Genomic DNA, 22,116 nt, shown 5'->3' with positions numbered 1-22,116 from the left:
AGTCAATCGTGCAGTTTGAGCAGAAGCTGAAACGCGACTGAAAAAATTGCACAGTGTATGACCAGCTTTAGGTCCACCTCCTTTTAGTCAGTTTCTTCTGATTGGCTGACTTCTGGACAGCTGTAGAGGGGCAGCACAGTGTGCTTGTGAGCTGTAGTGAGTCTTTAGCAGTTTAACATACAAATAAGTTGATGACAGGCTGATGCCAGATATTGATAAAGATATAAACAACATTGGCAATCATGTATTACTTTAAACACGTTTTAAAGTTTATCTAATATGTTTATTTAATATGAACATTCAATAGTGTAGCATAAAATAGCCAGTCGTGGTAAAGATTGTAGTGTTTTGCTTATCAGGATGTAATAAAAGTCATCAGATCCTTAGCAGGTTCAAAAATGAGGCAAAAACCCAAGAGCTACATGTCAGACTCTGTAGGCCTCTGTTATAGGTTGTTTGGAGAGGTTTCCAGGAAAACGCCTCTTCTCTCTAAGAAAAAACATGCCAGCACAGTTTAGGTTTGCAAAGCTGCATCTGAGCAAGCCACAAAAGACAGATAAAGCTTGACCTTAACAGCACAGCAGCAAATCTACAACAGAATGAGTGAAAAAGAAAAGAATCAAAGTGCTGCAGTGGTCCAGTCCACGTCCAGACCTCAATCCAGTTAAAATACTGTGATGGGACCTTAAGAGAGCTGTGCATAAATGAACAACCAAAAATCTCAATGAAAATCTCAAGCGTGGACCGATACTCCTCCACCACAGTGTGAGAGACTGATAAAGCCCCACAGGAAATAATTTTGTCAAGTTGTTGCTACTAACAGTGTTCAGTAGCTGCCAGCTACTGAATGCTGGGGGGTTCTTAGTTTTTCAAGTATAAAGGTGCATTAAGCACCTCAAGGCCCTCAAAGTCCTCAAGTAGATGCAGCGAATCTGATACCACACCCTCTCGTTGACATTTACACATTATTCACATGTGGATAACTGTAGTAAAATCATAAACTGCAAACAAAATGTCAGAATTAAGCTTCTGGTCATGTAACCAGTCAGTACCTTCTGGGTGCCACTCATTAACCTATGCAAATTGCAGGGTTTCCCAGGGCCTCCAGGATTTGATGGTGAGCCCGGTATACCAGGAAATCCAGGAGAACCGGGACCACCTGGGCATCCCTCGCACCCTGGGGTGAGCTGCTCTCCAACTTCTTTTAATTAGTTAATGCAAATTTCATAAGAAAAAACCAAACAAATCAAATTTTCCCCATGAATGATTCATTTTGGATCAACCTCTTCCTGGTAGGGTAACCTGGTGACACAGATGGCTTCGGGTTTTAGCGAGAAGTCGGGTCCATCTGCAATGCTAACAGGATCCAGGGTGAGCACTTTTAAACTGCATATTTTACATATGCAAAATCCGGAAGCTTGAAGAGTTTAAACTGCAGTGCATAATCGTTTGCCATTTCAGGGTGAAGCAGGACCACGAGGACTTCCAGGACCGTCTGGACCACCAGTGAGTCTTTATCTCTAATGAAGTTTTAGAGCCAAATATTAGTTTTACTTTGTAGGAAGTGTGCCTAAAAATGTGACCTTTAATTTTCCTGCTCAGGGTCCTGCTGGTGGTCAAGGAATTCCTGGAGAAGCTGGAGATCCAGGACTGATGGTACACTCGTTTCTTCATCTTGGATTAACTCTAATGCTTCTTTACATGTTAAAGAGTGAAATTTAAATGTGACTGTACGTGTGTGTCTGCAGGGGGAGCCGGGTCATCGAGGACCTGATGGACCACCAGGAAAACCTGGACTTGATGTGAGTCATGTAACAGATACTGATGAGGATTCTTCTTTTATCTGTAATTATTCCATAACCACCTGATGGTCTTTTCCAGGGACAACCCGGACCTGCAGGAGCAACCGGAGAACCAGGATACCCAGGATCAGCGGTAACCAGTTGTCATGCCAAAAAATATTTAATCCTACTATTGTCATGATAATAGTGATACAATAACCTACTCTAATCTGAGAGACAGTGAGCGAAAACGCGATCAGGAATGATGTGATTACTTTTGAATACAGGGTGCAAGAGGATTCCCAGGACTTCCAGGTAATCCAGGACTGAGAGGGCACAAAGTAAGTCCTTTTTCCTCATTATTACTCATTAGTTTTCATGTATGAAATATCAAGAACTAACCAGTCTGTGAATTTAAACCTCTACAACAGGGACACAGTGGACTTGTTGGACCAAGAGGCAAGGCTGGAGCAGCTGGAGTGAAGGTAGCTAACTCTCACTTTTGAGAGAATAGTAGGAATTATAGTTTAAGTCTTAAAGGAACAATATTCAGTGCAGTTGCTTTAAATTATCTAAAAAAAATTATTTAATGGTTCGACGGTGTCCAAATACAAGCTTGTGAAGTTAGCTGGTGATTCCAGTGACTGTAAATGTCTATGTGCTTTAGCTTTAAACAGAGACACTTTTAGTTAGACAGCTACATCTCAATCACCTGAGAGATGAAACAGAGAGGCTAAATTGGCCCTAATGTATGTAAATATATCAAATTCACTGAATCACACGGCACTCATTTGGTACTGGATCAGTGTTAAATGCCCAGATGTACACTTGTATGCATCTTCGTGCTATCAAGGTGGTAAAAAGATGTTGACCTGTTTAGATGAAATTACCATTGACCCATTGAAGCAAAGAGCATGTATGACCAATGTTCTGTTCTGTGAGGGAGGTTAAACTTTATGGAAGTCAGTTTTTCCAGTTAGGAAGCAGAAACCATCCTGAGCCATTGTGCAGCCTGATTGACGTTTGTCTCAGAACAGCAGAACTGGCAGGCCCGCTGCTGGTGGTGGTACTTAAAAATGAAGTATAACATTTGCCAACGATTCTGATACGTCTGACACACCTGCTCATATCAGTGAGGAGAACAGGGCACCAGTGATGGCCCTGCCAGTTCTGTTGTTTCTGCACAGCGTTGGGCTGTGATTGCAGGTCCCAACAGCCTTTAGTGGGACCTAAGCATGCGGCATGAGGGTTACGTAACATCAATGGACTCTTTGACCTCATGCCAACCTCTTGAAGTCTGCTCCTGACACATTTTGTCAGAAACATCCACGAATAGCCCGATGTGGGTCATTTTGTGGGGCACATGTGATGCTCCTCCTGTTCCTCGGGAGTAGATATCTTTCCTCCTGCTCGATGCTCTGTCCTTCTACACCAAACTCTCCTCACTTGTGTAACGGCCCGTCTCTGGTACACACAGCAGTGTCAAGAACACACACAAAAAAGGCTAAACTAGAGAAAAAACAGTCAGTATGGATAAGGAGAACGCTAATCTATTTAATTTGTGTGAATTGTTGTTGCCTCTACTACAAGCAGCTGAACTGGAATCACACTATTTTACATAACATTTTCATAACAAACACTTCATTGCATTTATCTCATGTTTTAGTTTCAGAATGAAACAGGATTTTTAAATTAACTCCAAAATCAAACTCCAAACAGAAATTTGATCACTTGTTTCCACGTTTGAAAGGTTGTTTCGGTCACATGTGCTGCACAATCTGTGCATAACTGCTCGGTGTCTATGATTTGCAGGGTGCTTCTGGTACTCCTGGTGCAATGGGAGCTCCTGGTCCAGTGGTAAGTTAAAAAACACAGTTAAAAAGAGAGGATATTAGTCTGCTGCAGAGATACTGACTCCATCTTTGGTTTCAGGGACCACCTGGGATGCAGGGAGAAAGAGGCCGAGCCGGAACGACCGGCTCTGTGGTATGAGACAAATAATTGAGCCACATGACAAGAAAAGGAAAAAAAAAATGCAAAGATATGTTTCCACATTAAGTTATTTATCTTAATCTGTGTTTTTCTCTTAGGGTAAACGTGGCACACCCGGCCATGTTGGTAAACCAGGTCCTCTGGTAAGATCTACTAAATCCACTTTTTCCAACTCTTCTGACCACACCGAGGGACACACCTCCTTTCAGACCCTGAGATTTTTCCAAAACATAAAAATATAATTTTAATCCTCTAACATGCTTCTTTTTTTAGTGTCTAGCACATCAGAAAATAGAGAAAAATCTCCCTTGTGATTTGAAAGCAGAAGTTAATATCTTTAATTTGCATGTTTTGACTGAACAAAAACCACATAGGACAAAATACTGGATATATGATATTACTCATTATTAAAAAAAAAACCTTTAGATTAGTTAATTTAATTTGTTTAGTAGAAAAATACTGTTGCTGTTTCCAATCGCAGGATGAAAGTGCAAAATCTGATGGACGATGTAAGTAAAAAAAACAAACAAACTGAAGTCTTAAAAGGAAAAAAGAAACAAAAACACAAGGAAACAGAAGAAAAGTAACTCAGGTAGCACATAAAAGCAAAGGGGGACAAGACAAGAGTACCGATACACTCAACAGGAGAAAACCAAACCAAACTCCGTAAAAACAGACCAGAACAGTGAAGTTTTCCAAAAAATCTCCAAAACTCAACCAATACAGGAAGAAGGAAACTCTGAGCCAAAGCATCTTTATAATCAGTCCGTCATCAACGAAAGGACAGAAACTCAATCAATGGACAATGTGGGTTTATTATTAATTTATCTGTTCGATAAGGGGCTCCTGTTTTAAACTGCACATTTTTTATTACCACATTTACAGCCATATGTGGTGTTAATGTTAAATATAAATCCTCAAATCAAATCCACAAAGTTAAAATAAGATGTTGTATTTAAATCCAAATGTTTGTTGTTAAAAGTGAAGACATCAGGTTGGTGGTTCGATCCCTGGCTGCTCTGATATGGATGCCAAATATCCTTGGACAAGATACTAACCTCAAAGATAGAGAGCACTTGTGTAGAAAAAGTGCTTGTGTGAGTGGGTGTGAATGGGTGAATGAGGCAAGTTGTATAAAGTGCTTTGAGTGCTCAGGTAGAGTAGAACAGCACTATATAAGAACCAGTCCATTTATCATAAAACACTAACCAGTGGCTAATATTTGTCGTGTTGTAATTTTGTTCACGTTAACCTGAATATTTAAATGAAAATTGAGAAAATTAAACAAAATTAAATTTAAATTATCAAGAGTCTGAATGTGTTCTGACAGCATTTCAGCATTTGGCGATGTTTTTATCTTCAGTCATTTTGTCCCTGTCAGCTTAAAGTTGAGGCCATGTTTGGAAAACATATCCAAATTAAAAATTGTCATGCCCCGTCAAGAGCATGGCAAACCAACAGGTGGCGATATAGCCCAAGAAATGTTAACCTATCAGGAGCCAACAAAAAATTAACACGGTGCAAACTTCGTTGTGAGACAAAATCTATTTTGTTGGTCCACACATAAACACATAGTTCTTTTTTTAAGCTCAGTTTTCAGTGACCTAAATCCCATTTACCAATGGAAAAAACATCAAGATGAGTGGGAAAAACACCGGTGTACATGTGGACAGTCTGAATAATTAGTAATTCAAAGAAAAATTGTATTGACATCCAGCTGTATCCGTTTAGGAAGAATTAACTTGGGGATGTGTTTTTTTTTTTCTTATTTCTTGCTCCACTGGATTAAAATGGAGGTCCCGCTAGTTTTTTACCTGTTGCCATGGTAAATGTTGGATAGTTGGTGTTGATTGAGCTTAATCGAATCAGCCTATCTGTAACAGGAAACTCAGAGTTACTTACCTGGGCTCTCACAGACCCAGTCCCTGTCTTTGAACCAGCAAAAAAATCACAGCTTCGTTGCACTCGATCATAATAATTTTGGTTGCTCTGCGGTCTCCAACCACTGTTATCCTCAGTGTGACTGCAGTACAGCAAAAAATAAAACTTTAGCTGCTAGAACAACAGTGAAAACCAAACAGAAACCAACACACAACACAAAAACATCCACCACAACTACATTTTATCCTCTAGTTGTTCTTAGTAGCCCATTTGTTTATATTTGGAGCACCATTTACCCAGATTGTCAACAAAATATCAGATTAGATTTTTCTTAAGTATTAAACATACTTTCCTTTAACCACAGGGGCCAATAGGAATCCCTGGTATACCAGGATTTCCCGGTAACCCTGGAATGAAGGTGAGATTATTTGACGCTTGAATTGTAAGGAGTCTGTTTTCGTTCTCAGACACACTTCGATTAGTATCTAAGTGACAGATGTTTCTGAGTCACTGAAGTCACCCTAGAAGTACTTTAATATTTCCTGAATGTACCTGCTGGTGTAGGGTGAAGCGGGACCGACAGGGGTCAGAGGAAGTCCGGGACAGCAGGGGCCAAGGGGCGACGTTGGGCGTGTCGGGCCACCTGGACCCATCGGACAGCAGGTGTTGTACTTTATCATTCTTGTTGCTAAAATAGCTGTAGACCCATTCTGGCCTCACATTACCACCATTCCCAATTAATATTTTCGTTTTTGAACAGGGCGCGTCAGGACAGGATGGAGCTCTGGGTCCCCGCGGCTCAGCGGTAAGTGATTGCAGCAAAGCTCTTTAACCAGCTGATCTTTGTCTACAAATGTCTTACAATAAAGGTCTTTATTTAATCTATTGCTGCTCTGTCACCTGACCAGGGTATAGCCGGTCTCCAGGGTCCACCTGGTATGGTTGGTCCCCCTGGCCCCCCCGGCCCCCAGGGTTCAACAGGAGCTCTTGGAGCAAAAGGCCAACTGGTATGAGCTCTCATTTTTTTTTAATTTTCTCTCTCCCTGTCATGTGAGTCTTCATTTCTCTATCCTAAAATATCTGTTTTAAACTCTTCTTCAGGGTGATGTTGGAGCTCCTGGATTCAAGGGAGAGGCTGGATTGAAGGGAGAGCGGGTAAGACCAAAGCTACCCCAAAATAAAGACCCTAAAAGTTCATCTTAGATGTTATTTTGGTGGTTAGGTTAAGGATTTGTCAACTGATTCAGTGGGTATGGATTTATGTTAGGGTGACCATGGTGCACCAGGTCCCTTAGGGCCCATGGGAGAAGATGGAAAGCGTGGACCCCGAGGCGATGCTGGATCCATCGGGCCTCCAGGATCCCCAGGAGAGACAGTGAGTCCATCAAGAATATTCACAGTCCAGTCATGTATAATATATTTAATGTATTCCTTTTTTAACTCGAAACTACACGCTGGAAACAAGACAGACTAAAGCTTTCTTTTTCTTTGTTAAAGGGACCACCAGGAAATAGGGGTTTCCCTGGTGCTGACGGTTTACCAGGCCCAAAGGTGAGTATTTATGACTCTAATTCGCCATCAGGTTCGTCACATTCATTTCTGTGATTTTTGAATATTTCACACTTTCTCTGAACAGGGAGCCCAGGGCGAGAGAGGGCTGCCAGGATCTTCAGGCGCCAAAGGTTTATCTGGAGATCCAGGACGCAACGGAGAGTCGGGCTTGACAGGAGCTCGGGTAAAGTCGCATGTTGTAATTCATTGCCTAGAGCAGAAGGTTTATTTCATCCTTTTGCTCATGTTTGCAGGATTTTGTATATAAAAGTGAGCATCTGACAACCTCTGCTCACGAGGGAAATGATTCTCTTCTGAGTGGTTGGCAAGTGGTTGCTGCAGGTTGATGACATTTGCTGTGAAGCTGAAAAGCCAAAGTCATGGCAGCATAGAAGCCAGTCAGTGAGTACCTGAAAATCTCCAGTCGCAGGAAAAAATGTGTATTCCAGAATTATATTGGTAATAATGATTGATGATATTGGCTGCAAAGAGGTATTCGATGCTGGTTGGTTGTTAGCAGGTTGCCTGTTATTTACATGGAAGATATCGATTTGTCTGCAAACATGTGATAACTATTCTTTGAGTCATAGTGAAACTTGAAAAAGTTGCAACACAACCTGGAGAAGTAGAAACTTGACTTTCAAAGTAAAAATTGAGCTTTCGGAAATGTGTTGGCTGCAGCAATAAGGCACAACGTTTACTTTGAAGGTCAATGTCGAGGAGCAGTTGGCAAGTGTTTGCCTCCTGCTCCTCGACATCAGGGCAGCAGGAAAGAATTGTCAAATCATTTTACCCATAACAGGCCCACTGTACACTTAGACCTTAATGACCCCGGCCTACCAGATACCTACCTCGGCACCTTTTACTCTTTGAGGCCACCAACCACAGGAGGGTGCACAGGCTAGAAAGCTGCTGGATCAGACAAGGTACCAGTGTTGAACAACTGTGCAATACAATAAAAGGATGGTTAAATGGTGATATTTAACTTCAGAGTAAAGACTTCTGACCTCAGCAGCCATGAAATCCTTCAAATCCTTCAAAAGCAGAGGTCCCAGCATCATAACTGATCCTTCTCAACCTTCTCACAGCATCTTCTCTATCACAGAATGCTAAACCAGAACCTGTGATTTCAGAGTGTAAACTGCTTTTAAGTTTTTATTAGGCACAAGATTTTATTCTGCTCTAATAGTCGCATTTTATTCTATACTGCCTCTTGATTCTGTTTTATATGACCCAAAATCTCACGTATGATCCATATTTATTCTGTTTATTAATATTTATTATGGCACTTTATTGTGATTTAGGGCAGGGATGGCTCAGTAAGGGCAGGGATAGCTCAGTAGGTTGGGTGGTTGCCCCATGATCGGAAGGGCGGGGGTTCGAATCCACTGAACAGCTACCATGAGGTACCCCTGAGCAAGGTACTGTCCCTACACGCTGCTCCCCGGCCGCCTGCTTAGTGGCGGCCCACTGAGTGAATGGGTCAAATGCAGAGAAAAACAAGTAATTTCCCCATGGGGTCATTATATAGTATACATTATTTATTATGGTTCAAAACTCCAGCAACTGCTTGCCAACTGGTCAGGGAATGCACAGATTCATCTATTCAGATTGCTGCACTGCAGGCTGCTTCAACAGCAAACTGACTTAAAGTTAATCTGAAATTAGTTGGTCTTTAGGTGTTGCATCTTCATTAAATTATCCTTGAGAAACTTGCATGTGCCTGAATTTTATGGCCATACTCTGTTTTAAACTGCAATCTTCAAGAGCGATTCTAAGTTGGTATTTAAATAAACATGCATAGCAGAATTAGCTAGTGACAAGAAGTGCTAGCTTTGCTTGGAGTCTTTATAATGCATATAAAAAACTGCATATAAAAAATATGTGGCCTTGCAGCCTTAAACCTGCATTCCTACTTATGACCACTGGAGAGCGACCTTTCTACTTAAAAAATAAGTCAAGTTATGTAAACATGTATGAAAGAAATTATTCTACTATGACTTCAGTAACCTTTTTCGGATGAGCTTATGCTATCAAACACAAATCTGAAGTCTGATTTATTAAAATATAGTACTTAGTTTGCAAATTATGGTCCCCAATAGAGTCAGAAAGGATGATGAAAAAAAACCTCAAACTCACCTGAACTTAACCAGAAACTCTTGTTTCATTCAGCATTTAAAAGACTTGTTTGTGTTACTTCACAGGGTCTCACAGGTCTCATAGGTGCCCAGGGAGCAGAGGGGAAGCAAGGACCGGTGGTATGTAATCAAATGCATTAACTTTCACCACTTGTAGATTTGCACACACATGCTCAGCAGTAAATGTGTTTCTGTCTTCTCAGGGATCCGCTGGAGACGACGGCAAACAAGGCCCAGCTGGTTCAACTGGAAACAGAGGCCCAGCTGGGCCGATGGGCCTGCCGGGACCAAAGGGCTTCCTAGTCAGTACGAATGAGTGTGGCTAGATAAGCCTAATGAGAGAAGCCAGATGAATATATTTGTAAAAATAAATGCAAAAAAAGCTCCATAATAACACAAAATATGCTGATTGATGGTCCCTGTTGTTTTTTAGGGTGATGCTGGGAAGGCTGGAGAAGCTGGAAGTCCAGGAGCTCCAGGTCAAAGGGCAAGTTGATACAAATACAGCTCATACTTCCTGCTGAGGCTTCACGCTCTTCATCTCAAGCACAAACATGCTGATAAATGCTGCTCTTTACTGTCCTCTAGGGACCAAATGGAAAAGATGGAGAGAGAGGCGCCGCCGGCCCACCTGGCCCAGCTGTAAGCATCCGTATCAGCTGAGAGTTTCTCATTATTAATAATGTAAACAGTTATGTTTTTAATATAATGTGTTTGTTTGTCCTGCAGGGTCCTGCAGGGAAGAGAGGAGAGCAGGGATCTCAGGGAGTGTTTGGCTTCCAGGTACTCTTCATCACATAACGCAAAGAATTTAGTTCCTATCACTGGAGCTCAATCTCACTTTTAATTCTTTATTTTATTTATTTAACCAGGTAAAAAAGGAGATTGGCCACGATTAAAGTTCTTCTCTATTGTTTTTATGATTATAAAATAAAATAAAAACTGTTTGGGGTGTTTTTAGGGTTTGCCCGGAACACCAGGCCCACCCGGAGAGTCAGGAAAGCCAGGTGACAAGGTACGACTCGGGTATTTTAAAATATTTTTCAAGTTAACCCACATAATATAAATTGTGCAGGGACTTCTATACAGCATGTAAAATCTGCTTAATGTTTTGTTTTGTTTTTGTAGGGCCTTGCAGGAGAGATTGGGGAAGTTGGCGCTACAGGACCAAGAGTAAGTCCGTTAGTCCAATTTCCACTTTTCTGTTGCTCAGTTCTGAAACTTCAGATCATCACAGTCCAGCTTGAAACATGAACATTTTCTGTAACCCACCCATAGCTCTAATCATCGTATGAATAAGAATTTCGGTGCATCCCTTTGTGTTTTCATTGATTGATTTTGATCGTCTGATGATTGTTATAAATTTTACTTTTCTTTTCGGTTGAACTTGTTTCCAGCTAATGATGATGAGCTGTAAGAGTTAAGGATCTAAAATAGAAAACAAATATTAGTTTCATAACTTATTGATCATTTAGTAGTTGAGTTTCTTCTTGAAATGTCAAAAGTTTTAAAAAGGTTTGATTTGATAACCAGTCTGAAAGGATTTTTAGAACATAAATGGAAATATATCCTAAAATTGTATAAAATGGGATTAACTTAATTAAAAGATGCATGTATTATTATTATATGTGAAAAAACAGCGAATACAAAATGTTCTTTTTTTTTTAACTTGTTCGTATTTTATAAAATGTCAAAACCTGTAGATTAACATGCAGCAAAACAGATTTATTTAAGATAACTTATAAAGATAACTCTTTATTGTCATTGCACAGTCATGCTTAGTACGATAGTACAATGAAATTGGAAAACTGTTGCACGTTAGCACTAAGCACATCCAGTGTTGGGAAGGTTACATTTAAAATGCTACAGATTACAGAATACATGGCCGTTAAGTTACTTAATGTGAGTAACGTATTCTGAATACTTTGGATTACTTGATATATTATCATGCTTTTTACAACTACATGAATGTACTATTGCTGTGTGATTTCTATTACTGAAGTCTTCTCGCCACCGAGTTAACTTTGTTAGCTGGCGTTAGCTGAGGTTAGTTCATGGACTGCAGACTGTTAGACTTGATGGATAGAATTAAAAACCTGCTAGCTGCAAATAATCATGTGCAGTTCTGAAAGCAATACCAACTAGATTTTGGTTGTTCTTGCAGGGAGAGAGAGGTTCTCCAGGAGAAAGAGGTGAAACTGGGCCCAATGGGCTGCAGGGACCCAAAGGTAGTCCAGGTGCACCCGGACCAGATGGGCTAAAGGTATGGTAACCATAAAACTACTGATGCTTAACCCTGAACAACAAAAAGACTCATTGCTTGCATTAAATTGTTTATAATAAGCCTTGCTGCTTACTTTGCACATTTTAGGGTAGCCATGGACCCAAGGGTGCTGCTGGAGAGCCAGGAGGTCCAGGACTTCAGGGGATCCCAGGAGAAAGAGGCATACCCGGATCTTCAGGCCCGAAGGGAGATGCTGTAAGTTAAAGAATACATTCATTACACCATCTCCAAAGAAAAAGACAGCAGCTTTACCAATAGCATGACTGTAAGAGGAGCAAAATGTAAGGTACTGTGAGACCTCGAGATATTGGGGATAATCAGAACCAAAGGAGGGAAAACTAAGAAACCATTAAGTGAACCTGATTTGTTCTAACAGGGCGCTACTGGAGAAAAAGGACCAGAAGGAAAGGCGGGGGCTGATGGAGCGAGGGTGAGTCCCCATAACCGTGATCCTTACTGCAGATGAAAAAACTGTGTGTCGAAATATTTCACTTCACCTGAAGCAAGTTTGTGATTAAATCCAAATATAAATCCCTCGAAATTCTGCTGGTTTACTTTATGATTTCTCTCCAAGTCCACTGTGCAAAGACAAAATCAAGATTGTTAATGTGAAAAACAACATATGAAATCATAGTCTACTAATAAAAATAAAAATAAAATTCACTACCTGCAGCCTGCAAAGACTAATATATGTCTAAATTATGTCTAATATATTTCCTCATGTCATTGCACCAGGGGCTTCCTGGTCCCATTGGACCTGCTGGTTCCAGTGGACCAAACGGAGTGAAGGTAAGCATAAAAGCTGTTTTTCAGCCCAGAAATGTGTTTGTTTCAGTTTAATGATTTATCACAAAGCACAGCTACAAGATGATTAACAGTGACCCTGCACTGTTTCTGTAAAACTGATTTAGAGCTCTTCAAGTCCCGTAAGGTGATTTTGTGATGATTTTATGATAACTTGTGTACATTAGATAAAAAATATATTGTTAGAGGGCTTTAAGGACTTTGTATTTATGTAAATAAACTCTTGTTAATAAATACTGGTTATGTATTTTTGTTTTTAAATATTTACAATATTTCATTTCAGGGTGAAACCGGCCCATCCGGACCAACAGGGCGCAGAGGAACAAGAGGAATCGCTGTAGGCACAATATTTTATTTTACATTTATTTGAGCTGATATTCACTTTTTTCAATGCTGTAATTTCTTCTTGATTGTGTGTATTGGTGTGTGTGACCATGTTCACAGGGATCTACTGGTGAGCCTGGTCCAACTGGTGCTGCTGGCTTCCCTGGACCTCCTGTAAGTGGCCTGTTACAGTGTGACGCACAAAACCACCGAAGGATTAACAGAATATTAAACTAGAAGGTAACTGAAGAGAGATTCATCTCTTTTTTTCTTTCCCAGGGTCCTGATGGTCAGCCTGGGGTCAAAGGTGAAACAGGTGAGACAGGTCTGAAGGGAGAAGCAGGATCACCTGGACCTCAGGGCGTGGCTGGAAAACCAGGAGAACAGGTACGCTGCCAAATGTTTTAATATATAAAATCTGAAACAATCCTTATTAATGTGGGTTTACAGTTTCTGTGAAGCAGAATTAATCACAAAGTTTTAGTTTTACATGTTCCAGTCTGAAAAGTACAAAAGCAGTGCACATATATTCAGTATCAATGGCTCTAATAAAAGTCTTAATTAATATGAAAAGGAAAAATGCCTCTTTTTCAACACTTTCAACACATTTTTACAACACTGTGAAGGAGCCACCCCTCTTTTTTGAAGGATTTATTTGAAAGTTTTCACTCATGCATTTGTTCTTAGGCAAGCGTCACTGGACCATGAGGGTGATTGGCATGCATTTCGTATGTCGCTTGGATGTAATTGGCATACATTCTGAGAGAAAAAAGTGTCTCTGGTTATGCTTTACTTATTTTGAGAGCTACATTTGACCTTCGTTTCTCTTAATGAGTAACTTGACAGGAAGTAGATGGGTCGCGTGAAAATTGTCCTGTGTCTGTGTTTTTCAGGGACCTGTTGGTGTGACCGGGCTGAAAGGTGGCAGAGGAACAAAGGGTCCAACGGTGAGTATTTTGACCCGGACAAGGCTCTCCAAAACTCAGTGATGAACATATTTGAGGTAAAACTTGTCTCCTTCCCACAGGGCTCCCCCGGTTTTCCTGGATTGCCTGGAGGAGTTGGTCCACCTGGTCCTCTTGTGAGTTCCTTATAAAAACAAACCTTGAAGACCTGATGCACAAAAACATCCAGTTTTCTTTTATTAAGTCACTTTTATGTTTGTATTTCAGGGTGCAGTTGGAGCAGACGGGCCTATAGGTGCTCCAGGAAAGCAGGGTCCTCCCGGGATTCGAGGAGAGAACGGAGGTCAGGGACGTCAAGGCGAGCATGGACCTCCAGGGCCACCCGGCGGATCTGGAGAGAAAGGAGAATCTGGAGAGGACGGTCCTCCTGTAAGATGAAGTTTTTTGTTGTTGTTCAAATTCAGAGATGTTTCAGTTGCTCATCAGCTCTGGTGCTTCTCCGTCAGGGTCCTGATGGGCCTCCAGGACCTGCTGGCGCTGCAGGGCAGCGAGGAATTGTCGGCCAACCCGGAGTCAGGGGAGAGAGAGGCTTGCTGGGACTGCCAGGTCCTGCTGTGAGTGCTCCCGCTAATGTTTCCTCTTTATTGTTATCGCTCACAAAGGCAACTTGCTCCTCAGCAGTGCCATTTTTTATGTTAGAGTTAGATGAGGAGGTTTGTGTTTATTTGTGCCTCAGGGTCAACCGGGAAAAGCAGGAGCACCTGGACCTCAGGGAAGCACTGGTCCTCCTGGGGGTATCGGTTTACCAGGAGCCACTGGGCCAAGAGGAGATCCTGGACCCGAGGTTTGTCCTTGAGATGGAGCTGTATAAATCAAATCTGACTTTTATTTAAGCGGTTTAAGGCTTCAATCTAAAGTGACTCTCAGAAAGTGCTGTTTATGTCTAGAAAACATAACTAGAATGTTTCTGTAGCTCAAAAGCAGATTTCTTTGACTGTTCAGTATTCACCAACTTATTAAAAGTTTATTAAGACAGCAGTTTTGTCACATTTCTTTTAACCTGTCAGTTACAGGCTTGCAGGTTTGTGGCCTTTAGCAACGACAGCACATAAAATTTGTTTTCAGTATCAGTACATTCAGCTAAACACCTGGAAATCATAGTGCCATGTGAGTTTTTGTAGATGACTCAGCCTTATATATCACAGATCTGGTTTTTCCTTCCTCTTATCAGAAGTGAACAATTTCTTGTTTTGTTTTTCTCAGATCTTAAGTTTCTAATATCATTTGTTTATTCAGGGTATTGTTGGAGCTGAGGGGCCTCCTGGTAAGGACGGCCTAGTCGGAGAAAGGGTAAGATAAAATGTATAAAATGTATCTGTGTGTTTGTTTTAGAGGCTTGGTGTGGTCTAATCTCTGGCCTGTTTGTAGGGTGACAGGGGCAATCCTGGCCCAGAGGGTCTGGCTGGTGGTCCAGGGTCTCCAGGTACTGAGGGTCCAGTGGGAATAACAGGCAGTCCAGGTCAAATGGGTGTAAATGTGAGTTTAACAAACAGATCAACCAGGACTACAAAAACTAGAAGGTCTCTGAAAAAAAAATGACCACAACAAAGAGGGATAAATTTCTAACTTTTTTTTTTTTTTTTTAAATCATGGATGGTACCAGATGTAAAACACGAGGACACGGCCATGTGGTAATTAACATGTAATCCAGCAGCCTAGTAATACTGATAATGATGTCAGCCTCTCATGTTTACGCTGTAGGCTCCACAAAACGTCCCCTCAGAAGTCTAAATCAGGCCTTTCAACTTTAACAGCTGTGTAACTGACAAAGGTGTGAACAACTGACAGTTAATTCAATTCAATTCAATTCAATCTTTATTGGCAGACTACATGTCCATAAAAACAAGACAAGAAACACACACACACAACTCCCCCCCCCCCCCCCCCCCCACACACACACACACACACAACACAAGGTATACCATTAAATATATATATGTATATAAATAAGTATATAAAGCATTTGTAAAAATATACAAATATACAAATGCTTAATGAGTTATGGCTCATTTAAATGCCATTATCTGATTGGTCATCTCCTTCCTGTCTCTGATTGGTGGATACTTTTGATGTGTTTTCACTTGCATTTCAGATAAATGGCTGAATCTGATTGTAAGACTCCTTGAAATGGACGTACACAAATGTAATCCTGTTGAGAGTTAATTATTTATTTATCCATACAGTATTGGATAGATATGTAATTCCAGCTCAGTTTAAAGCCAAATCATTACAGCTGCAGTGTCTCAGCTGCCATTCATAGTTTAAAGCTACTCTCACTCTCATGTGGACACACATAGTAATGGGCAACAATCCCAGACACCAACATAGACACTTTGTTCTTTTGCTGATTTTCAAAATAAAAGTATATTATTTATTTTACTGTGAGTACCCACTGTTATCTCCCATCAGATATTTTAGCCAATAAATTTTTTTAGTTCTCTTTTTTTTAACAGCAAGCAACAGATTAAAGTTCAGCATTAAACTCGAGCTACATCTTTAAATCCACAACTGTTACGTCTCTTTTGACTTTAGGGTGAAAGAGGCCCTCCTGGACCCCAAGGACAGCCAGGAATACGGGGAAAAGTTGGCCCTCAAGGACCACAGGGGGACAAAGGGGCTGCTGGAGAGCCTGGGGAGAGGGGTCAGAAAGGTCACAGAGGATTCACCGGGCTCCAAGGCCTGCAAGGAACAGAAGTAAGAAAGATGTGTGGACATTAAGGTTACATCATGGAAACAAGAAATTAGAAGTTTTAATGTACTCCTTTGTGTTTTAGGGTGCCACAGGAGACGCAGGAGCTATAGGAGTCATTGGACCAAGCGGTCCGAGGGTAAGCAATAATCAAAATCACATTAAAAACTAAACATAATTTCTCTTCCTGTCGTCTTGTGAAAATGTTTTTCTGATATCCACACAGGGGCCTCCTGGAGTGGTCGGTCCTCCAGGTAAGGAAGGAAACATTGGCCACCCTGGAGCTATGGGTCCTCCTGGAAGCAGAGGGAGCAGCGGAGATATCGGAGCACAGGTGAAAGAAGCGGGAAAGAAGCTGTGATTTTTTTTCCTGCATAGATGAAACAAGCGTGTACAAAAATTTCCATTGTGACATATTCCAGGAACATTTCTGCACTCCGCAGTCAGACTTTGAGCACTTTACCACACTTATTTTATCAGTACAAAATACATTTATGTGCTTGTACAACGGTTTTCTCTCTGGTTCATGCATTACATTGGATACATCTGATAAAATTACAGTGAATGCTGTTTGTTCAGAACAAACGGGGAGGCCAGACAGACACGGGGGCACGACTGGGAAGATGAAAAGATGTGATTTGGAGCTATATAAATAAAACTGAATTAAATTGCATTGTAAACAAAGCATCATTCTGGACAGAGCTTAAACTTGTTGCTTTTAGCCTGTGATTTCTCAACAAAAGCATGAAAATATTAGCTGAAAACTCACGTTTGCCAATCGCCAAAGATTCGGTGGGATGGATTTTCATCGTCACAGCATAATGAATCATATTTTAGGATGGCAATGTGATACTTTACACCTAAAGTTAAAGTTAGAAGTCAAAGAGAGATACTCAATAAAATTTCAAGAGGTAGAAAGTCATAGTAGATCATCCTCTTTGGATCAAAAATAGCTTTATATTTTAGTAACTAGAAAGGTAATTAATCATTTTCATTATTCAGGGCCCACCTGGTGAACCAGGCCCCCCTGGCCCTCCAGGATCCCCAGGACCTCCCACCTCACTTTCTGAAGACCTTTTTGCTGGCCTGGTCGATTACGAAGCACAAGGAATTCCTGAAGCCGTGGAATTCATTGAGGACGCTGTGGCCGCCGAACCTCCTCTGCTTCCCGAGTTCAACAAAGATGAAGCCCTTCCCAACAAGAACTCGGCCACACTGCGGGCAGACACCGGCATCCACGCCACGCTGAAGAGCCTCAGTGGAAATCTGCAGAACTTCCGCAGTCCTGACGGCAGCAAGAGGAACCCTGCCAAAACCTGCCAGGACATCAAGAACTGCTACCCACAGAAAAGCAGCGGTCAGGATCTGCACTTCTTCAACCATTTACTGGTTATTAGATTTTGATTTTTCTACAGTTTCAGTGATGGCGCTTGTATTTCTCATACAGGTCAGTACTGGATTGATCCAAACCAAGGAAGCGTAAAAGATGCCATCAGGGTCTTCTGCAATATGGAGACTGGTGAAACCTGCATCTCTGCCAACCCACCCAACATTCCCCGCAAAGCCTGGTGGACGAAATCAAGGCCCAATGACAACAAACCCATCTGGTTCGAGGCTGACATGAACGGTGGCACCAGGGTAAGGAGTGGATGCTTTTCTAGAAGTGGCATGCATGGTGTAGTTGCTTAAAAAAAATCACTGAGCTGTTCATATGACGTGTGATTTCAGTTCCGCTACGGCAACAAGGAGGAACAACCAAACGCGGTGGCCGTGCAGCTGAAGTTGCTACAGCTTTTGTCCAAAGAGTCGCACCAGAACGTCACCTACCACTGCAGGAACAGCGTTGCTTACAACGACGAGAACAGTGGGGATCTGAAGAAAGCACTGGTCCTCAGAGCCTTCAATGGTCAAGAACTGAGAGCCCAAGGCTCCAACCGGCTACGATATACTGTCATTGAGGACGGCTGCTCGGTGAGTCTTCGATAAAATGCCTAAATTAGTTTTTCCTGGAAAATACACTGACTGATGTTTCTGTTGTTGTCCTTAGAAATCAAATGGCGCATGGGGTCGGACGGTGATTGAGTACAGGACTCAAACTTCAACCAGGCTGCCTATCATGGACTTGGCCCCCATGGACATCGGACAAGCTGATCAGGAGTTTGGCCTGGACATCGGCCCTGTGTGCTTCTCATAAAACAAGAATCCCCAGCACAGGGTTGACTGAAACTGAGTAACATCATCATCAGGGATTATAGGGAACAGGACAGGGAAGGGGGGACTTCTTTTTCTGGGAGAAAGACGAAGGCCAGATGTTTCACAGAAGTTGCTGAAGCACAGCGAACGAGAGCTTCGCAACCGCTAGGATATAATTTATTCACCTCGTCGATAAATTCACCGAACTCTAGACAAGTTCTCTGCAGTTTAGATGGAATGTAACCTTGCATGAACTGTGGAAAAGTCTTTGCAGACGAGTTAACATAAGAAGTGAAGGTTTACAGTGAATAAAAGCATTCAAACCTTTTCATTTTTATGGCTTTTTTTTTCAGTACATGCACATCCAAAGGCCAGGATAGAGAGACAGAGAGAGAGAGAGTTAACAGTAGTTTTTAATTTTCATTGAAAAGTATGTTTGAACTAAATTATTAAGTTTTGTGCAGAAACTCATTTAGCGGAAACCATTTGTATCTCCTTTTTAACACGACTGTAAATGCGAGGAATGACTGTAAATGGCAAATTATTTGTTTATTGTTGACTATGGATGTTTGAATAAAATGTCTTTCTTTGGACTGACTCTGCTCCTCCTCAAAACCAAAGCGAGAAAAGGTGAATAAACGTTCATTTTGATTGAAATTATGCAGGGTCACGAGTGCCAAAATGAAATTAATACATAGATTAGATTATTAATCAATTTTAATTAATTCATTTGAACTAGAAGTGATTAATTAAATATGTTAATACTTAATATCAATTTATTTCATTTACAACATTTGATACAGTTATTTAATTACAATTTTAATAAATAATTACATTTAATGAATTGCTTGTATATTTAGTTAATTTATTTTGGCCCTCATGGCCCTCCATTCTACCCAACTCAAAAACCCACTATCTCACCACTAGAGGGAGCCAGTGCTTTAGATTTCAACATCTGAGCACAACAACCCAGGTGGCTTGGGTAAATAAATGCTGATGATTTTGTTTTATAGATCCTCCATTATATAAATATATATTTAAAAAAAAATTACAAATCCAATATAAGTGTATACTTATTAATCTGACTAAATATTTTTCCAATGGCAACACTTTTTAAAAAAAGACAGCCGGAAAGAGAGGGAGCGGGAAGGCGTCCTTACAGGAAGAAAAAGCCAAAGGTCAGGCAGCATATGTTTCTGGGTCGACCTCTCCTCTCCTCGCTTGCTGAAAGACGTGACACTCTCGCCATTTCCTGCTGCCCGAGCTCGCTGCACATCTGTCGAGGTGGTCATTTTTAGTCGGGCCCTGCTATTTTCATTTGAAGTGTGGAAAGTTGTACGGAGCCAGATTGACAAGTGTGGCTATGCACACGTTTCCATCAGTTTGCTGCAAAGAACCTTTGCTGTAAATGCAGCTCGAGTTTATCCACTTTGCACCTTAGATGTACGTTATTTCTGCATGTAAAATTCAGCAGGAGTAATTTAACAAATGAATCCCTCACTGCTTTACAAATCAAAGACATGAACAACTCTTAATCATTTATTGTACCGTTTTTAAGACCACGTTGAGCATATTACCTCATTGCAATGAGCTTATATCTTATATGTTTATACATATTCTTAAAATATGTAAATAAAGATCATTTTTATTTGCATTTAATTGATTTTCTTAAAATATCAAGAATGGCTATGCTGTGTATCTGTCACTGGTGGGTTTTATCCTGCCTGTCATGCTAATGCAGGAGCTAAAACTTAAGGACTGAGTATGCATATAAGAGCATGTGGTCTGCATGTAGTCTGTGCATTTCTGACAATCTGACAAACCAAAATTTATGTTTCTCCATTTGCATACCTTTATTCATCTCTGATTTGCTCCCTTGGGTCATGCTGGCCAGGAGACTGGTCAACAACCAGCTGTCACTGAGTAAAATTGGTTGCAATTCAATTTGTTTCAATTCATTTTTACTTATAGCACCAAATCACAACAGCAGTCACCACATGGCGCTTTGTATTGTAAAGACGCTACAAAAACATAGAGGAAACCCCACCAATAAAAAACCCAGCTATGAGAAAGCACTTGGTGACAGTGGGAAGGAAAAACTCCTTTTTAACAGGAAGAAACATCCAGCAGAAAAAGGCTCAGGGAGGGACGGCCTTCTTCGGTTGGAGTGGGGAGTTACTGGCTGTTAGCACATTACCGGGGTTGCCTGTAGAGAATAGCGTCTTAAAAAATTATATTTTGTGTCATGAAACAGTTTCTATGAGCATGCAGATGTGAACATAGAGACACTGTCAGCATGCAGGGTTTGGAAATTTAAGCTTTGGACTTAACTTTTGGCTGATGGCACTAAATAAAAAGTGAAGCTAGGAGGGTGTGATAGATGTTTGAATATTATAACTAAGGCAAATCAGTATAACATGAAAACAATTCATGTCTATCACCCTGATGGAGCGCTAAATGAGCACTGTATGAATGCATATCAATAGTGTTATTATTATAAACGGGCATGTGGAAGTGCTTGTCCCCAGAAACTGTGCAGTCTTCTGCTAATCTCAGAGAGGAAGTCATTCCTCATCTCCTGAGGAAACACTGCACATGAGCACCAAGGCTCCTTCTCCTCTTTCCACGCCCTCCCGCTCACATGCATGTTTACATTTTGGGGTTTTCTCTGCAAGGCTTTCTGTGCCTGCTTCACCGAAACGACGGCCGCTGCAGTCTGCGACCCTGAGATGACTTGGCAGCGGCGCCCAGATCCTGACTGGGGTGTCCTCTTGTTCGCTGAGGAGCCTCGATGAGATTTCCCAGCTACACCTTTTCCTTCCTGTGCACCCTCCAACCCCACCTCACTGACGCCCCTCTAAAAAACACTTAAAGCACACTGGGAAAGGAGCATGAGAAAGGATCCAGCCTCTGGCGTGAGTTATTCTCACTGGCGTGAAAACTCTGGGCTGACAACAAAATTCTCACCATTGAAGGACGGCGTTCAGTTTTCTCTGTCAACAACAATTTGTTGGATATCCAGGGAATATGTTTTCTTGGTATTTCTTCTATAGCCTTAGCTTAATCTCATCTTTATTTCTTTTACAACTTCCCTCTGGTTTTTAAACACCTCCCACTGCTAATATCACTTTAATTGACACATTGTTGCCTACAAGGGAAATATTGTATTGAAAAAGTGATGTTAAAAAAATCCTCTGAACAATGGTTTTATAGCCAGAGATTGGATGTTGATCATATTACAGACAAAAACAGCAGAACTGATTTAAAACCAAAGTATTTTGAATGCAGCCTCATTTTCCAGACCCTACGGTTTGGTGGTAGTGGACAAAGTTTCCCTTCAGGGCTCTAGGAAGTCCCCTGTGAAACAATAGTGAGTGTTGACTTGTGATTTTTTTAGTGGCAGTTTGGTGAAGCAGCCAAAGCACCCCAATGGACACATTGGAGAGTATGTGAGTTTCAGCATGATCAAGAACTGGAAAAACTAGAGACTGAAGCACCAACCGTCATGGCTGCT

At 41.2% G+C, this 22,116-nt stretch overlaps 1 protein-coding gene across 1 annotated transcript in view; it reads left to right on the top strand.

Annotated features, from left to right (window-relative positions):
- Positions 1-19,110, top strand: part of LOC146641978 (uncharacterized) — a 35,556-nt gene extending 16,446 nt beyond the window's left edge. Inside the window, exons 8-54 of the mRNA XM_085398977.1 lie at positions 1,090-1,182; positions 1,297-1,371; positions 1,462-1,506; positions 1,603-1,656; positions 1,749-1,802; positions 1,882-1,935; positions 2,069-2,122; positions 2,213-2,266; positions 3,594-3,638; positions 3,714-3,767; positions 3,872-3,916; positions 6,019-6,072; positions 6,219-6,317; positions 6,415-6,459; positions 6,563-6,661; positions 6,756-6,809; positions 6,922-7,029; positions 7,152-7,205; positions 7,291-7,389; positions 9,410-9,463; positions 9,547-9,645; positions 9,777-9,830; positions 9,932-9,985; positions 10,073-10,126; positions 10,305-10,358; positions 10,472-10,516; positions 11,508-11,606; positions 11,715-11,822; positions 12,004-12,057; positions 12,363-12,416; positions 12,715-12,768; positions 12,876-12,929; positions 13,035-13,142; positions 13,649-13,702; positions 13,783-13,836; positions 13,928-14,089; positions 14,167-14,274; positions 14,397-14,504; positions 14,957-15,010; positions 15,089-15,196; positions 16,253-16,414; positions 16,495-16,548; positions 16,636-16,743; positions 17,412-17,766; positions 17,857-18,047; positions 18,138-18,380; positions 18,457-19,110. Of these exons, the coding sequence (XP_085255103.1) occupies positions 1,090-1,182; positions 1,297-1,371; positions 1,462-1,506; positions 1,603-1,656; positions 1,749-1,802; positions 1,882-1,935; positions 2,069-2,122; positions 2,213-2,266; positions 3,594-3,638; positions 3,714-3,767; positions 3,872-3,916; positions 6,019-6,072; positions 6,219-6,317; positions 6,415-6,459; positions 6,563-6,661; positions 6,756-6,809; positions 6,922-7,029; positions 7,152-7,205; positions 7,291-7,389; positions 9,410-9,463; positions 9,547-9,645; positions 9,777-9,830; positions 9,932-9,985; positions 10,073-10,126; positions 10,305-10,358; positions 10,472-10,516; positions 11,508-11,606; positions 11,715-11,822; positions 12,004-12,057; positions 12,363-12,416; positions 12,715-12,768; positions 12,876-12,929; positions 13,035-13,142; positions 13,649-13,702; positions 13,783-13,836; positions 13,928-14,089; positions 14,167-14,274; positions 14,397-14,504; positions 14,957-15,010; positions 15,089-15,196; positions 16,253-16,414; positions 16,495-16,548; positions 16,636-16,743; positions 17,412-17,766; positions 17,857-18,047; positions 18,138-18,380; positions 18,457-18,603 (4,092 nt within the window). The 3' untranslated portion in view covers positions 18,604-19,110. The remainder of the gene's footprint in view (positions 1-1,089; positions 1,183-1,296; positions 1,372-1,461; positions 1,507-1,602; positions 1,657-1,748; positions 1,803-1,881; positions 1,936-2,068; positions 2,123-2,212; positions 2,267-3,593; positions 3,639-3,713; positions 3,768-3,871; positions 3,917-6,018; positions 6,073-6,218; positions 6,318-6,414; positions 6,460-6,562; positions 6,662-6,755; positions 6,810-6,921; positions 7,030-7,151; positions 7,206-7,290; positions 7,390-9,409; positions 9,464-9,546; positions 9,646-9,776; positions 9,831-9,931; positions 9,986-10,072; positions 10,127-10,304; positions 10,359-10,471; positions 10,517-11,507; positions 11,607-11,714; positions 11,823-12,003; positions 12,058-12,362; positions 12,417-12,714; positions 12,769-12,875; positions 12,930-13,034; positions 13,143-13,648; positions 13,703-13,782; positions 13,837-13,927; positions 14,090-14,166; positions 14,275-14,396; positions 14,505-14,956; positions 15,011-15,088; positions 15,197-16,252; positions 16,415-16,494; positions 16,549-16,635; positions 16,744-17,411; positions 17,767-17,856; positions 18,048-18,137; positions 18,381-18,456) is intronic.
- Positions 19,111-22,116: the final 3,006 nt, after the last annotated feature.

Source organism: Rhamphochromis longiceps, linkage group LG23 (genome assembly GCF_057381845.1).
Source record: "Rhamphochromis longiceps isolate RC_006_pf linkage group LG23, R_longiceps_female_GT1.1, whole genome shotgun sequence".
NCBI lineage: Eukaryota > Metazoa > Chordata > Actinopteri > Cichliformes > Cichlidae > Rhamphochromis > Rhamphochromis longiceps.
The sequence above is the reverse complement of the archived record's forward strand: the minus strand, read 5'-3'. Positions and strand labels throughout refer to the sequence as shown.